We start from the raw sequence: 13,229 nt of genomic DNA, 5'->3' as shown, positions 1-13,229 counted from the left end.
TCTTCTAAATACATATAAATGGGTGTTTTATAGATGGAAAAACATGACCTTAGAAAGGAGGGAGTTTTCAGAGGATTTGCAGGCTGTCAGGGCCTCTGCCTCCAGGCCCAGTGTGGCAGCGTGGCCTCAGGGCCTCTGCCTCCCTGCTTAAGGGCTGCACAGAGGCCAACTGTCCTGGGAGTTGTAAAAATCTTTTCAGGTCAGACCAATTTGAGAGATTTAAAAAAGTGTCTCAATGCCTCTTATGATTTCAGAAGGTTTTGCTATATGTAATGCCAACTACAATTTTCTTGAGAGTAGCAGAGGATTAGAAAAAGTCCTCTATAAATTATGTAATCGGCCTTCCTGGCTAGCCTGACTCAAGCAATGTCAGAGATAATTATTCTATTTTCATAATTTATAAGTGTGGGGGCAGGCCTCAGCATTCAAACAACCTGTTAGAGAAAAACATCTAATAGATTACCTTTATCGCCTGTTAAGGTTTTATGTTGTTTTTAACTCAGATGCCATAAGAACAAAGATACATATAATTTATAATAGTAATCATTAATACCTATATTGTGCTTTAAGGGTTACAAAATATTTTTTCTCATACTTTGTCTTATTTTAATTTCTTGACAGTCCGTGAGGTAAGGTGGTAGCTTCATCACCATTTTACAAAGTGGGAAACGAAGGTGGAGAACCGTCCTCTTAGGAACCTGGTTGTCCCCCTTTGTATAATAAAACTTCGAAGCTCGGAGCTGTTAACTGGTTTGCTGGAGGCTTAGCTGTGAGAGCCAGAATTCAGACCCAGGTCTGAGTGACTTCAAACTGCACACTCCTTCCCATTATTACCCATATGCTGTCCCTTATATTTTTAATTTATTAGGAATTCATTCATTTATAAACTTGGTGATTCGCCTTCATTCGATTCTGGTCACTGAAGGCTTTAGTAACTTCAGAGTAAAACTTGAGAGATGAGATGTGAAATGCAGCCATTCTTGAGAGTTCCTTTTTCTGTAACATTCATCAACACTTCATTGAGAAGTGAAGGTTCCTATGGCTGTCTCTGCCTTCAAGAGGCTTAGCTTTAGTCACTGAGAAAGACAAGGAAACTAACGATAGAATATAGTAGCTTCCTCTGGCGTTAGGTATTACAGAGTTACAGCTAGTGACAGCTAGCCTTTTATTATTGAAAGAAGAGGAGCTAACAGTGCCACTATCAGAATTAATACTAGAGATGGCAATAGGAGCTAGTATCGGAAAAGCTTAAGGCAAAACATAAAGTGTAGGCTAGAATGAAGCTGGAGAATGGGGAGGGGGCTTGGGTAACATCCAGAATCTGGCTGGGGACCTGGAACTACATGAGATGTAAGAATGGAGGGGTTCTAGCAGTAGTCAGAGGTCAGGTACAAATGAACAGCTGGAATCTGGGCATGGCAGACAGTGGAAAAAACCCCGGCAAGCAAAACGGTCAGAGCAGGAGGGGGCCCAAGGCCACATTCTTGAGATGTGGAGGGGCTGAGGAAGCCATGCCAAGTGAGAACAGATGCAGCTCAGCAGTTCCTAGCGAGCCCTGACAAGCCAGCTCAGCTGAAGCTTCGGGTGGGAACCAGTCATGGCACAGTGGAGTGAAGGAAGAGCAGTTTCAAGCACCCAGAACCTGACCCCCACGACTTGTTTTCCACCTGAAGAGCCACCCATTCCATCCAAACCCTTTGCAAAAGTCTGCTAACAGAGAGAACCGGCCAGTATGCTGGCCACTCGCGATCATGCCTGTCTGTCTTTACCCTCTAAGCTGAAGCTGCGCGTCAACGGTGAGATGGCAAAAAGGTAGGTCCAGAAGAGGGGAAAAGAAGGAAGTCTGGGAAAACAAAATGCTGAAGAATCTGCACCAAATAAACCCTTCCTTCCTTCTTCCTTCCATCCCTCTCTTCATCATTCAGCAAATCTTCAGTGAGTTCCCTTCTGAATGTATTGTATCAGAACTTGTGCAGGATATAAAGGGAAAAAAACAGGTTATCACATGGTTTAGGATGTTTCCAACCCTTGGATCATTTTCACCGCAGGCCCATTAGTTACAGAGCACTCAGTCTTACCCAGAAGCATCGGATCTAGTCCAGGCAACCGGATCCAAGCGTGTGGGCATCGCAGTGTGCTGCATGTGGGAATCTGTCAGGCCAGCATGATTTGAGCAGCAGCCTGCAGAAGTGGGATTTGGCCAGCCTTGCCTGACTCTGGCCATACAACTTGCTCTTATCTACTTCCAAAGTAAGGAGTGCCCCACGATGGGCCAAGCAGTCCAAAAAAAGTGGCTTGGAGTTAGCTACCGCAGTTAGCAGTTGCTCATGATTCAACATTGCATTACCTCTTTTTCACATTAGTTAACTGCAGAATTTTATTTTCATGTATTTGTTATTTTTCTAACCCCAGTGTTGTAGGAAGAATATTACATATAAATGATGACTTAGGAATCTTGTCAAGTTTTTGTTTCTTCAGCACTAAGTAGCTTATTTTCTAGGCAGGTCTTAATTCTAAATGTAACATGCTTGAAAAAAACACTATTGAAAGGATCCGTCTCTTCAGCATAGAATTTAATATACATATCAGGCAATCACCATCTCAAGCATGATTAGACTCAAGCGCTGCCCTCCATCGTGTGAGGGATGCCAGGAAACTGGAAGCTTAGACTTTAGCTCTTTATTAAGTTGGTGCAAAAGTAATTGCCGTTTTTACCGTTAATAATAATAATTGTCTAGCCATTGTGCGGTACCTTGCAAGAGCTCTTTGGCAAATGAAAGAATAATTCAAAGCAAAGTAGGCCAGATATAAAACACTTCCAAATCACATTTCAAAATTGTCCTTTCATGTCAACTAGGTGCATGTCTGCTAAGGGAGTTTTTGCAAGGACAGGTGGATAGTATGAGGCCTTTACAATAATCACATTACCATCTGGTACTATCTATATGGCAGAGCCGTTCTGATGTAGTTGTATTATCACAGATCATTACAGAGTATGCCAGTCATTCCATGATGGGACTGTGACTGGCAGCCTTTCTTAGCCCAAAGACTGATGCAACAGATTGCTTTGAGAAATCGTTTTGAAGCACACCCATGAAACATATGATCCTAGGGGTACCAGCATTGATTTCTTTGAGGTACCGTTTTACACTTCAGTTTTTCCTAGTAGAGTATTTTTCTGAGACGTCTCTTCTGAGGCTAAATTAGGAATTTCTGTTCCTTCTTCAAGTTCCAAGAATTGTGCCTCTCCTGCCCTCTGCCCAGACTGGAAGATAGAAACCGTGGGAAAAAAAGTGTCTTTACAAACTGCAGTTATCTAACTTGGTTTATTTAACATATTCAGGAAGACTTTCACATCCATGGAATCCTAGTTCTATTAATTCTCTCCAAGCTACAACAGTTGTTTTTTTGTTTTGTTTTGTTTTTCGAGTTTCTCGGTTCTGCCAGCAAGGCAGGGGTGGGAGGTGGGCAACCCTGATACCAATGCTGACAGGTAGTGAGTTGACGTGGAACTTCTGTTTCCTCCTGTTCAGTTCAGGTTCTCTCTTTCTGATACTTACCCCTCCTCAAATAGGGAAACAAAGAGAGGGGAAATAGGAAGTTGAGCCTTAATAGGGTTTACTTAATTGGGGGCATAAAGGTTCTAAAAAGTATGCATTCCTGCAGTTCTGTTCTTAGCACTGTAAGAGCTGATCAGAAAGAGAGCTTCTACCCTTATAACCTTCATCCATCTCAGTCATGCCTGGGAAGGATGTTGGTGCTAATTTTAGACACAGAGACTAAGATGGACAAAGGACAAGTATCATAAAGCATTTTTGGAGCCAGGAACAGATTTAAGTTCCTTGCCTCACTGCTGCTCTTACTCCAAACCACACAATTGTACCCAAGTGAATTGCTGTTAGAATTGGTGCCTTTGGAGGAGACAATTGCTCGTAATTGGTAGCTACAAGCCACTTCACTGAGAAAGCATGGGGTCTTAGATGCTTTAAGAAATAATAGAAAGACTGAGCCTGAGTGAGTCAGGCTCTTCTGAGTCATACAGTTTTTAGGTCAGTGTAAAATACTGACTTTCTGAGGTCTTACTTTTTTCCCTCTCTGGAAGACCTAAGGCAAAGATCTCTCTCAAAGAGGTATTAAAGAATAGAGGCCTTTCCCTCAGAACCTACTTCTGCCCAGTGTTCACCAAAATGTGGTTTCAAATCACCTGTTCAAAGCCCACAGGGTGCTTGTTAAACATGCAGATTCTTAGCGCTCCCTCCACCCACACAGACACTGCACAAGAGGCCCTGCTTTGGACCCCTAGTTCCTAAACATGGCAGAAAATCTGGATCATCTGGGAGACTTTTTAGGTTAAAAACCGGAAACAGTATGTAAGCATAAACATGTCAACAAAATGAGAGGATGTCCCTCTGCTTGCCGTGCTTGGTATTTTACTTCTATACTGTTTCCCTATACGTGTACATATAATTTTGTTTTGTTTTTGTCAGACAGAGTCTCACCCACTCTTGCCCAGGCTGAAGTGCAGTGGCCCAATGGCACTGCTCACTGCAGCCTCCACTTCCCCAGTTCAGACTCCCGAGTAGCTGGGACTACAGGTACCCGCAACCACACCTGGCTAACTTTTGTATTTTTAGTGGAGACTAAAAATTTTATTTTTATTATAGTATTTTAGTTTTGCGATTTTGACCAGGCTGGTCTCAAACTCCTGACCTCAAGTGATCTGCCCTCCTTGGCCTCCCAAAGTGCTTGGATTATAGGCGTGAGCCAGTGCGCCCGGCCAGTGTCATTTTGTTTTCATGAAATGAGTCCGTATTATGCACATTGCTCTGCAGCTTTTTGTTTTTCCCAGCTTGTTTTTAACAGAGTATCAAATGGACTTCCTTGCAAATCTGTCCTATTAACATGAGGATCACAACTCAGATGCCTACAGGGGTTAGGCAGGTAACATAAATGAGTTAAATGGATCCAGTAGGAACTGCAGAAAACTGGAGATGTTTCATCTAACTGCGTCAGACATTACCCAACCGCAAACTACTGCCATTTGGAAATGTTGGCCCAGAGTTGCCAAATTTGAGTTTTCAAGAAGAGCAAGAAATCTGAATTTTTGAAATGTGCAATCTCCAGATTTTTAAATATTGGTAACAAATTCACATTAAATGCAGTGAACCAGCCCAAATGTCTTCAATCCAGACACTGCCCCTCCAGCCATCCTTCTGAAATTTCTATTGCCATGTATAATGTTCCACAGTGTAACTGTCAATACTTACTCAACATTTCTCCTATTGCTGGACACTTAGGCTATGACATTACAACTACTACACTCTGTATAAATCTTTGTGCTTATACAAATATAGAAATACAGCTTCCAAATTGCCCTCTAAAAGGTTGTACCAATTTATAGTCCTATAAACACTGCATGAGACTATCCTTTTCTGGGAAGCTTTAAACAGATTCCCAAGTGGTAACCCAGAGATCAGATGCAGTAGGTCCAAGATGAAACCCAAGACTGTGTGAGTGACCGGAATGACTCAGGTGATTCTGATGATCAGAGAGGTTTTGGAACTACCGTTTAAGCCTATTAACAAGCTGTTTGGGGCCATGAGCAGTGAATTATAGAACTGTACTTTCATTTGTACTTCTGTTTAATTTTATTTAGAGACAGGGTCTTGCTCTATCATCCCAGGAGTGCAGTGGTACAATCATAGCTCACTGAAGCCTTGAACTCATGGGCTCAAGTGATCCTCCCACCTCAGCCTCCAGAATAGCAAGGCCACAGGTATGTGCCACCATGTCTGGCTAATTTAAAAAAAAAATTTTTGTAGAGACAGGATCTTGCTATGTTGCCAGGCTAATCTCAAACTCCAGGCCTCAAAACAATCCTCCCACCTCAGCTTCCCAAAGTGCCAGGATTACAAATGGGAGCCACTGCATCTGGCCATCACTTCCATGTTGTACACTTTTCCCGCTAACTACAGCCCTCTATGCAAACACAAAAAAGGCTCTGCTGCTGCTGTTTCAAGTAGTTCTGTCAGAGTAGGACAACAAATAAACCAACTATGGAACCTTCAAGTGGCTTTTATTGGCAGAGCCTAGAAGAAGTGTCGTAGCCATTTCTGAGCAAAAATCTGTATCCCAGCAAGGTATTCAGTATTATGTTTAACACACTACTGAACCAGAAAGTTTAAGTTCCTGACACAGACGCAACCAGGTCACTAAAAGGCTCCTAAATCAACAGGTTAAGCCCCGCTGCTCTGTTAAGATCTGAAAGGCAAGACACAGTCCTGGATGTGTGCCCTTGATACAGGGTGACTAAAAAGGCAGGCAACAGTATCAAGGATTTTTTTTAGGTGTACTCCTGTGCACTCCCACATTGCATGAATGTGTTTCAGCAGCAGCACTCAGGTCTCCTCTTCATTCTGTATCTGCCTAAGCAATCTCTGCTTAGGACAAGTGTGGTCAGTCATAAAACATGATCATCAGGATGGTAGAGTTCACTCATCAGGCGGTAGATGTAGGAAGGTGCATTCCCACCAATGTTGGAGATAAAGAGGGTAATGAGCTCTGGTGGGACGTAGTCAAACACAGGGCAGTGCACGCTGACCTTCTCCAGAATGTCCCCTGAAAGGCAAGCACACGTGCTAAAGGTAAAACTGAGCTTCCCTCTCTCATAATTAAGTAGCATATAGATTCCAGCCTCGAGAGTGCAGGCATATTAGCTCCCCAAGGATGGGAAGCCATGAAAAAACACAAACCAGAAGAGATGACTTCAGATCATGACAACCCCTGCTTACAACTCTTCTGTGCCTCTGCATAGCCCTTAGAATAAAGTTCAAACTCAGGACTGAAATTTAAGATCTGGGCCCTCCCTGCCACACCACATGAATGACAATTTGGACCACTCTTCCCCTTGCTCATTACTGTCTAGCCATGTATGCCATCCTTTTCTAACTGGCTAAGCCCCCTGCACCAGCTCATGGAAAACTCTATGATCTTCATATGGTGGACTGTATTCATTCAGGACTCAGATGAAATGTCATCTCATTAAGACCCTTCCTCAATCTCAGTTAGGCCCCTAGCCACTTTCTATCACATCAGCCTTGCTTGTCCTCAGGCATCCCATGACCTGATACTTTCTCATCTGTCTTCCACAATAGAATGTGTGGGAACAAGGCCTTATCTTTTTCATTCATTGTTATATCTTCAGTGCCTAGAAGAGTGCTGGATACATTGTAGGTGCTCAGTAACTATTTCCTGAAGAATGAATGTTTATTTAAATAAAGGGATGAAGTCATTCAACTTCCAAGAGGAACTAGGACCCCAACTACTATGCGTTGCTCTCAGAGGGTGTATAAGGCCACCCTTGCTGATGAGGCTGCAGGCATAATGAGCTGAGCTGCTGCCTTCAGAAGAAGCCAGAGAAAAGAACCCTAACACATGAGATTATCCAGGCTACAGGCAAGTTTTCTAAGTAGGAACATTTCACAGCCTGCTTCCTGTGGGAGTCAATTTACCAAAATGATTCCTTATATAGCAGGAAAACAGGTACATTTTCCCAATTGGTTGTTGATATCTCAAAGAGCATGCAAAGCCAAACCCAGACAATGCTAGATGATCCAACCCACAGTAGCCCCAACAAATCTAAAATACATTCATCTCAGAACAAATTAACATGGACTTGATCAGGTCCTCAAGCACTTTGAGCTGCTAAAGAAAACAGTCCCCCCAAGAAGTATGATAAAATACACAACCTGACCGCATTCAGTTCTACTGACCAACAAAACAACAAAAAGACGAAAACACATGCACGCACAAACCCCAAATACACACAACACATGCACGCATGCGCACATGCACACACAGCTTTTGTACCTTCTGTGAATGGCAGGACTTCTTCAGGAGCCACAAACTTATGAAATGAGTCTTCTTCATTGGGGAACTAGAAAGGAAAAAATTTTTCAAAACTAGAGACCCAGCAATTCCACTCCTAGATATGTACCCTAGAGAAATGAAAACATATGTTCACACAGAAAATTTATACACAGATGCTTATAGCATGATTATTCACAAAAGCCAAAAGGTGGAACCAACCCAAATGCCCATAAACAGATGAATGGATTAAACTGTGGTATGTTCATATAATGGAATATTATTCAGCCTCGAAAGGAAATTCTGACATTACAACATGGATGAACTTTGAAAACATTGTGCTAAGTGAAAAAAGTCAGGCACAACATGTCACGTATTATATGATTCCTTTTATACAAAATGGACAAATCCATAGAGACAGGAGCAGATTAGAGGAGATGGGGAGAAGGAGAAATAGGGAGAGATTACTTAATGGGTACAGGGAGTTTTTCTAGAGTGGAGAAAAAGTTTTGAAACCAGAGAGTGGTGGTTGTACAATGCTGTGAATGTACTAGATACCACTAAATTGTATACTTTAAAATGGTTAATTATATGTTATGTGAATTTCACCTCAATTTAAAAAATAGAGACTATAAATAGTTTGATGTTTTCAAAGCAAATAGCTTCTATCACTGATGAAATGTCTCTTCACTTAGTCCCTGCTTGTATTCAGGTTACAAAGGACAGGCCCTGCAACAATAACAAAACTGATTCTATGATCCTAGTGTCAACCTGCTTGGCATTTTCAGAAATGGTCAGGTGACGGGGAGTGGTGGCAATCGTAAGGAAAGGACCTTTACCAACTACATATTGTCCTCACAATCTTGCCTTCCTAAAGCTGGCAGCTTAGAACTCTCAACTATTTTACTGAATCAAGGCTTCTGTGGTTCTTTCCAGCCTCCACTGGGTGTAATCCATTGAGTAAATGCAGATAAATGGAGGCCCTGGAGTGAGTTGGTTGAAGTCCCAGAGTTCAAGCCTACCCTTTGGCTTCCTTCTTTCTGCTGGCTTCTAGCTAGAGACAGACACACATACCTGTGGGGAAAGTTTGAACATAGGTGCACAGACGATGAGTGGGGTGGAATGGTGTTTTGCTGCCAGTGCCAGAGTGTGAGTTCCTGTCACAGCTCTCAGGGCACCATTGGCCAGGATGGTCTTCGTGCCAATGATTACCTTTGAGACAAGAAGAAAAATGTGAGTCATCCTGGGGGTGACGCCTTAAAAGGGCCACTGGCCACAAAAAGCTGAATGCTCAGGCCTCAGAATGGTATCGTGAGGGGTCACAGACTGGTAGAGGGGAAGGGATCCCTGGCTCAGTACAAGTTCTAGCTTAAAAGTAGGTTGCCAAGGAAAGAATGAATGTAAAATGGGACAAGAAACTGCAAAACCTACTGCTCTCAGTCCCATATTTTCTGGAAATTGAGATGCCATACCTTCTGAGAAGCCAGGAACCTTTTCCATTCACTATCCACAACTGCCAAGCTCTTTGAGCATAAGGCAGGAGCCCTGTAGCCAATCCCTAGCAACTGACACTCTTGCTTTAGTTCTATTTAATACTTCATTCTTTTCAATGCTTCAACCAAATTTAGAGGCTACTCCAAGAGAGGAACAATGATGCAGAAAAAGGGAAAAGAAATTCAGTTAACAGATTAAAAATGCCTGCATATGTACTTTGAAAGGTGCTAGAAACTTCTTTCTCTCACCATGGATATTACAGGAGATAAAAATCAATTTTAGAAACATAATCTTCATGAATTCAACATAACTCCAAATATACCCACCTTGTTGACTCTTGACATAACGGCAAAAATGGCAGCATCAGTCATGACAGTTGTCTCAATACCTGCTTTGGACAAATTCACAGCCATTTCATGACCCTGCAATGGGAGGGAAAGGCTGATTCTAAGAGAAAGAGTGAGAAATAGTGAAAAGTGCTCTCAAATGTAACTGGATCTGGGGAATTGTGTGATATGGGCATATCCAGCACATAATTTCCAATAGATAACTCATTTTTCCGACAACTAAGTTTTTGGACTATCATAGCTCTGGTAAGCTGTAGGGAAGCCCAGGGGAAGCTAATAAATGTCTAATGCTCCAGTCACAAAACTGGAAATACAACGTGCGTGTATAACATAATCACGATTGCTGACAAGATAGCTCCTGGCTCATTATTTTAAAACGTCCTGCATCCTTACATATTTCCTTTTTGAGACCTATTATTTACTTAGGATCGAGTGAGGTCAGACCAAGCATCAGTCATCCCCAAGGTAATTTACCCTGCTTTGATTCCTAAAAGAACCAACCTATGTTTCCTTGGACCCATCAGTTCACCACCATTTTTTTTTTTTTTTTTTTTTTTGAGATAGAGTCTTGCTCTGTGGTATAGGCTGGAGTGCAGTGGTGCTATCTTGGCTCATTGCAACCTCTGCTTTCCAGGTTCAAGCAATTCTCCTGCCTCAACCTCCAGAGTAGCTGGGATTACAGGCATGCACCAGCACGCCCAGCTAATTTTTGTATCTTTAGTAGAGATGGGGTTTCGTCATGTTGGCCAGGCTGCTATCGAACTCCTGACCTCAGGTGATCCGCCAGCCTCAGCCTCCCAAAGTGCTGGGATTACGGGCATGAACCACCGCTCCCAGTCCCAACTTTCTTAAACCGCTATTTAAGAATGTTCACAGGACGAACACCTTGAAAATTGCCTTAATGTTTTAGTTTATCTTCTCAGTGTCTCAAAGTCTTGCTTATCAATTCGAGGTTGGAATGGCCCTACCCATCCCTTGTTTATTTCTTCTTCATTTTCCATTTTTCTTAGTAGCAGCTACAGCAGTCTCCTTACCTGGCAGAAAGGAGCGCACTCTGCTACAATGACATGGAATTTCCTCTTTCGGGCAGCCTCTTGGAGGAAGGCCTCTACTGTTCGGGAGAAGCCAATGGTCATGATCACCTCATTGGAGTGAATGTGCTCCAGAGCCTGGGCTGCAATGTTCTCCGTTGTCCCTTCTGTAAGAACAGTTTTGGAAGAAAAAAAAAAATATATATATATATATATATATATATATATGAAATTGCTATGCTATATCACAAACACATTATGAGTGTATGGAAAAAGATGTCTGCCCTTCACATGCACTGCCAACCTAGCAGACCCTGGTACCACAGGGTTAATGTGCTTAAAGTGAAATGTCACAATTTTTTTTTTTTTAAATAGAGATAGGGTCCCACTATGTTGCCCAGGCTGGTTTTGAACTCCTGGTCGCAAGCAATCCATTCACCTTGGCTTCCCAAAGTTGTGGGATTACAGGTGTGAGCCACCACGCCCAGCTATGTCACAATTTCTTAAAAGCCCCAGTCTGGGATTTTCTGCCTGCCCTCTTCCAGAAGTACCCCTATCTATCAACCACTTCTGTCACTACACAGCTCCTTACAACCGATTTTGAAGACAGTGAATTCAGCCAAGGAATGGCAATCTGGGAAATCCTAAAGTGCTGAGACTCGGGTAAACAGAGCTTCTGCCTAAAAGAACTCTTCCTTCAAAAGGTGGCCACAACACTTCTACGTGAGAGAGAATAGCCAGAGAAGAAAAACGGCGGGGGGGAATTTGGAAGCAGCTTCTTCATCATCTGATTATAATGAATATCTGCAAGTCACTTGGACCGCAATGACAAGGGGGATAGAAATGGTATACGTGTACGTGTGTATAAAAATTCAGAGATAGTGAAGGACGTCTATCGACCTGGTACTCTAGGGAGTTCATCTTCTTTACAATGAAAATAAAACTCTGTCCTAATAGAGTCTGTGCCACTGCACAGACTTGCAGTCTATCAAGGGTTGGTCTGTAAGGAAAAGTAGAGAGGGTTACTTTGGTCCCGTCACCTGCTGCAACATTTCCTAATCAGGAAGGAGGACAAACCTCCGAGAACCAGAAGACTGGTAATATCCCATCTCTGCTAATGAACAACCTTCAGGGGCTTCTGTTGCCTTATTTGCCTGTGACCAGTCCCATTTTCCCAGCGATCAGGCCTCTTACCCAGCTCCACTAGCAGCTCATTAATCGCCTCAATGATGTTGGACTGGAGTTGGGCATAATGGAAGCTGAAATCCTCGTTCAGGCCTCCGGACGTCAACAGTTTGTGCAGGGACTCCTGCTGATCACTCTCGTCGCTGCGTCCATGGAGTCTATAGAGGCAACAAGACCCAAAGAGAGAGGTGGGGAGGAGTGGTCAGGCAGGTAACAAGGGCTGCCCAGCTCCAGTAAAGTCTCCGAGCAGGGAGAGGGCCCGTGGAAAAAGTGTCACTGGATCCAACCCGGAGCCCAGGACGTGAGCCTGACCTGCCATACTCCTCCCGGATAATCTTGAGCACTCTCCGCACCATGTTGCCCACGGTGGTCTCGGAGGGCTGAGCGGCCGTCATCCTCCTGCCCTCTCTGCGGATCAGCTCCATCAGCTCCCCTACAGTCCAAAAGAGAGAGGATAAGAGGAGCCAACGCGAAGTGAGGCCTGGGAAACTTTCAGCCTTGGGATCGGGTAGAGACAGGGGCCAGGTTCGCTGACAGAGGCAGACCGGCCTCACCCGCGTTGCTCCAGCGGTGGTCCGTGATGATCTGGCGTAGCAGCCCCAGGGTCTCCCGAGCCATTTCCTCGGAGCTGCGTGGCCCACCACCCCGCTTCAGGGTCTCCACGAAGCTCTCGATCCTCTCTGACAACTCCGAGCCCTTCGCTGCTGACCCCGGCATCTCTAAGGTAGCTGCCTTCAGCCTTCACCGGCGGAATCCACACCTGCCAGACCACACAGTTTGCACTTCCGGGGCGGGCGAGGTCGGCTTCCGCCGTGAGGGGAGGGGGGAAACCACAAGTTTGAGGGAAAGCAGGCCACGCCCCTCGTTGCCACTCTCCCGCCCCCTTCCTCTGCCTGAGCCAATCACAGACGTGGGGCTCGGGTTGTTCAGTTACAACCGGGCCCGCGCGCCTCGGGGGCTGCAGGCTAGGAAGCGGCGTTTCTTGGCTCAGCCGACGGTGAACGGAAGTAACCCGTCCGGCCTGTAGAGGGTGGCTGGTCCTGTTGCTATGGGAGCAGCAAGTCTCTACGCGCCCCTCACCGCGACTTAAGGCTACACTGAAGAAGTTGCAGCACTCCCTCCTGTCTTCCCAGCTCGGTGACCGCCCGAGCTGTCACTCCTGAGTGTCAGCTGACACTGACGTTCCGAATGCGTGTCCAGGGTCGGCTGCCCCTTGGGCAGATGTCTCACTTTTGTTCTGTTACATTATTTGGTACCGTTTGCGCCTGTATCTAGTAGGTTCATCTCTCTGAAAACAAGGACGATA

The 13,229-nt window shown here is 44.3% G+C and overlaps 1 protein-coding gene across 1 annotated transcript; it reads right to left on the bottom strand.

The window, feature by feature from the left end:
* Positions 1-6,059: 6,059 nt before the first annotated feature.
* EIF2B2 (eukaryotic translation initiation factor 2B subunit beta) lies at positions 6,060-12,732 on the bottom strand. The gene is made up of 8 exons (XM_007987294.3): positions 12,478-12,732; positions 12,236-12,356; positions 11,933-12,081; positions 10,742-10,905; positions 9,687-9,782; positions 8,941-9,078; positions 7,870-7,936; positions 6,060-6,618 (listed from the first exon to the last, which is right to left on the bottom strand). The coding sequence occupies exons 1-8, from the start codon at positions 12,638-12,640 to the stop codon at positions 6,461-6,463; spliced, it is 1,056 nt and encodes a 351-aa protein (XP_007985485.1). The 5' UTR covers positions 12,641-12,732; the 3' UTR covers positions 6,060-6,460.
* Positions 12,733-13,229: the final 497 nt, after the last annotated feature.

The sequence above is a fragment of the Chlorocebus sabaeus genome, chromosome 24 (genome assembly GCF_047675955.1).
Source record: "Chlorocebus sabaeus isolate Y175 chromosome 24, mChlSab1.0.hap1, whole genome shotgun sequence".
Lineage (NCBI taxonomy): Eukaryota > Metazoa > Chordata > Mammalia > Primates > Cercopithecidae > Chlorocebus > Chlorocebus sabaeus.
The sequence above is the reverse complement of the archived record's forward strand: the minus strand, read 5'-3'. Positions and strand labels throughout refer to the sequence as shown.

What these genes read in the sequence shown, in the direction of transcription:
- EIF2B2 (XM_007987294.3), bottom strand. Translation starts at nt 12,640, where the DNA reads ATGCCGGGGTCAGCAGCGAAGGGCTCGGAGTTGTCAGAGAGGATCGAG. An exon ending in CCACCGCTGGAGCAACGCGG is followed by an intron (nt 12,357 to 12,477) that starts GTGAGGCCGGTC and finishes TTTGGACTGTAG; the next exon opens with GGGAGCTGATGGAGCTGATC. An exon ending in TGAGCTGCTAGTGGAGCTGG is followed by an intron (nt 10,906 to 11,932) that starts GTAAGAGGCCTG and finishes CTGTTCTTACAG; the next exon opens with AAGGGACAACGGAGAACATT.